The 1,175-nt window shown below is 48.0% G+C and overlaps 1 protein-coding gene across 1 annotated transcript; it reads right to left on the bottom strand.

Annotated features, from left to right (window-relative positions):
- Positions 1 to 28: 28 nt before the first annotated feature.
- On the bottom strand, positions 29 to 533 carry Pmar_PMAR004789 (succinate dehydrogenase, putative; the record flags this gene model as incomplete). Its single annotated transcript, XM_002776119.1, has 1 exon — positions 29 to 533. A coding segment is annotated over one exon (505 nt), but the record flags the coding sequence as incomplete, so codon positions are not given.
- Between the last annotated feature and the right edge of the window lie 642 nt (positions 534 to 1,175).

Raw genomic sequence — 1,175 nt, 5'->3', positions numbered from 1 at the left:
GTAGTGTACTCAACACCAACAACCTCACCCTTCTCGTTCTTGATAAGATCAGTGGCACGAGCCTTGTTGATAATTTGGCACCTGCTGGGCTGGGCCTTGGAAATAGCCTCAGCCATCTGAATCTGGGCGTAGGTGATGGTCATACCAGGGAAGCGCTCCTTACCACGATGGGTACGCTCAGCGGAGTGACCACCCAAACGGGCGAGAAGGGACAAATCAAGATCGAAGTTATCCATCAACCAGTTGACGGAGTTACCGGAATGCTCGACCATGGTCTTGATGAGTTCGGGGCTCTTGGAGCCACCCTTCATGCAATCGGACTCGAAGAGCTCGTTGGAATCCTCAACGCCGAGCTTCTTCTGAGTTCTAGTGCAAGAACCGTTGATACCAGAGGTAGCCTTGGAAGAATTACCGCCGCAGAAGGCAGACTTATCAATTAAGAGAACGTTGCCGCCATTCTCCAATACCGTGTTAGCGGCAGAGAATCCGGCGAGACCGCCTCCGACGACGATGACCTGGCTGGGGGATGCCATGGTGAAATGTAACTAGAATGCAGCCACAATGTTGTATCCCATGCGATAATCTCATATTCTAACTCCGGAGAAACCTCCAACACCTTTATAACCTCTTGAGTGACAATCGCCACGTCAGGAGTCTTCGATTAGCTATATGAAATGTCGGCTCACAGCGAGAGCGACAAGGGGGGACATCGAACACAAAGCTTGGAAAAGCTAAGCGGACCCTACCCCAGGCAACCAAAATCTCCCCTCCATCGTGTAGCGCTTCACACGATTCTCGTCATTCCTATCCGCAATATACATAAATAAACCCGTGTGCAATTTCGAGCGGCTTGCTCTTGTGAGTCCCCATCACTCAACTTCCACACATCCAATAATCCTACTACCGTGAACATCACTCCTGAACCTGAATCCTGAAGCTTCTGAAGCGAGATTCTTCAACACATAACTCTGCCCTGACACATACAGAATGCATAGAACTAACGAAAACAAAAAAACTACAAGTCATGTGAAGACACTCAACTCAACTCACATAAATTTAACCTGACTCAAAAATATCGTCGCGCACGCCCTAAACGATTGTCATCTACATATCTAAGTTGAGAGGGACTTCAAAATCATAGCAGCAAGCTAGTTAAATTGTGAAAGCTTAGCTTT

The sequence above is a fragment of the Perkinsus marinus genome, assembly GCF_000006405.1.
Source record: "Perkinsus marinus ATCC 50983 genomic scaffold scf_1104296954278, whole genome shotgun sequence".
NCBI lineage: Eukaryota > Perkinsozoa > Perkinsida > Perkinsidae > Perkinsus > Perkinsus marinus.
Note: the sequence above shows the minus strand (reverse complement) of the source record. Positions and strands in the feature narration are given on the sequence as shown.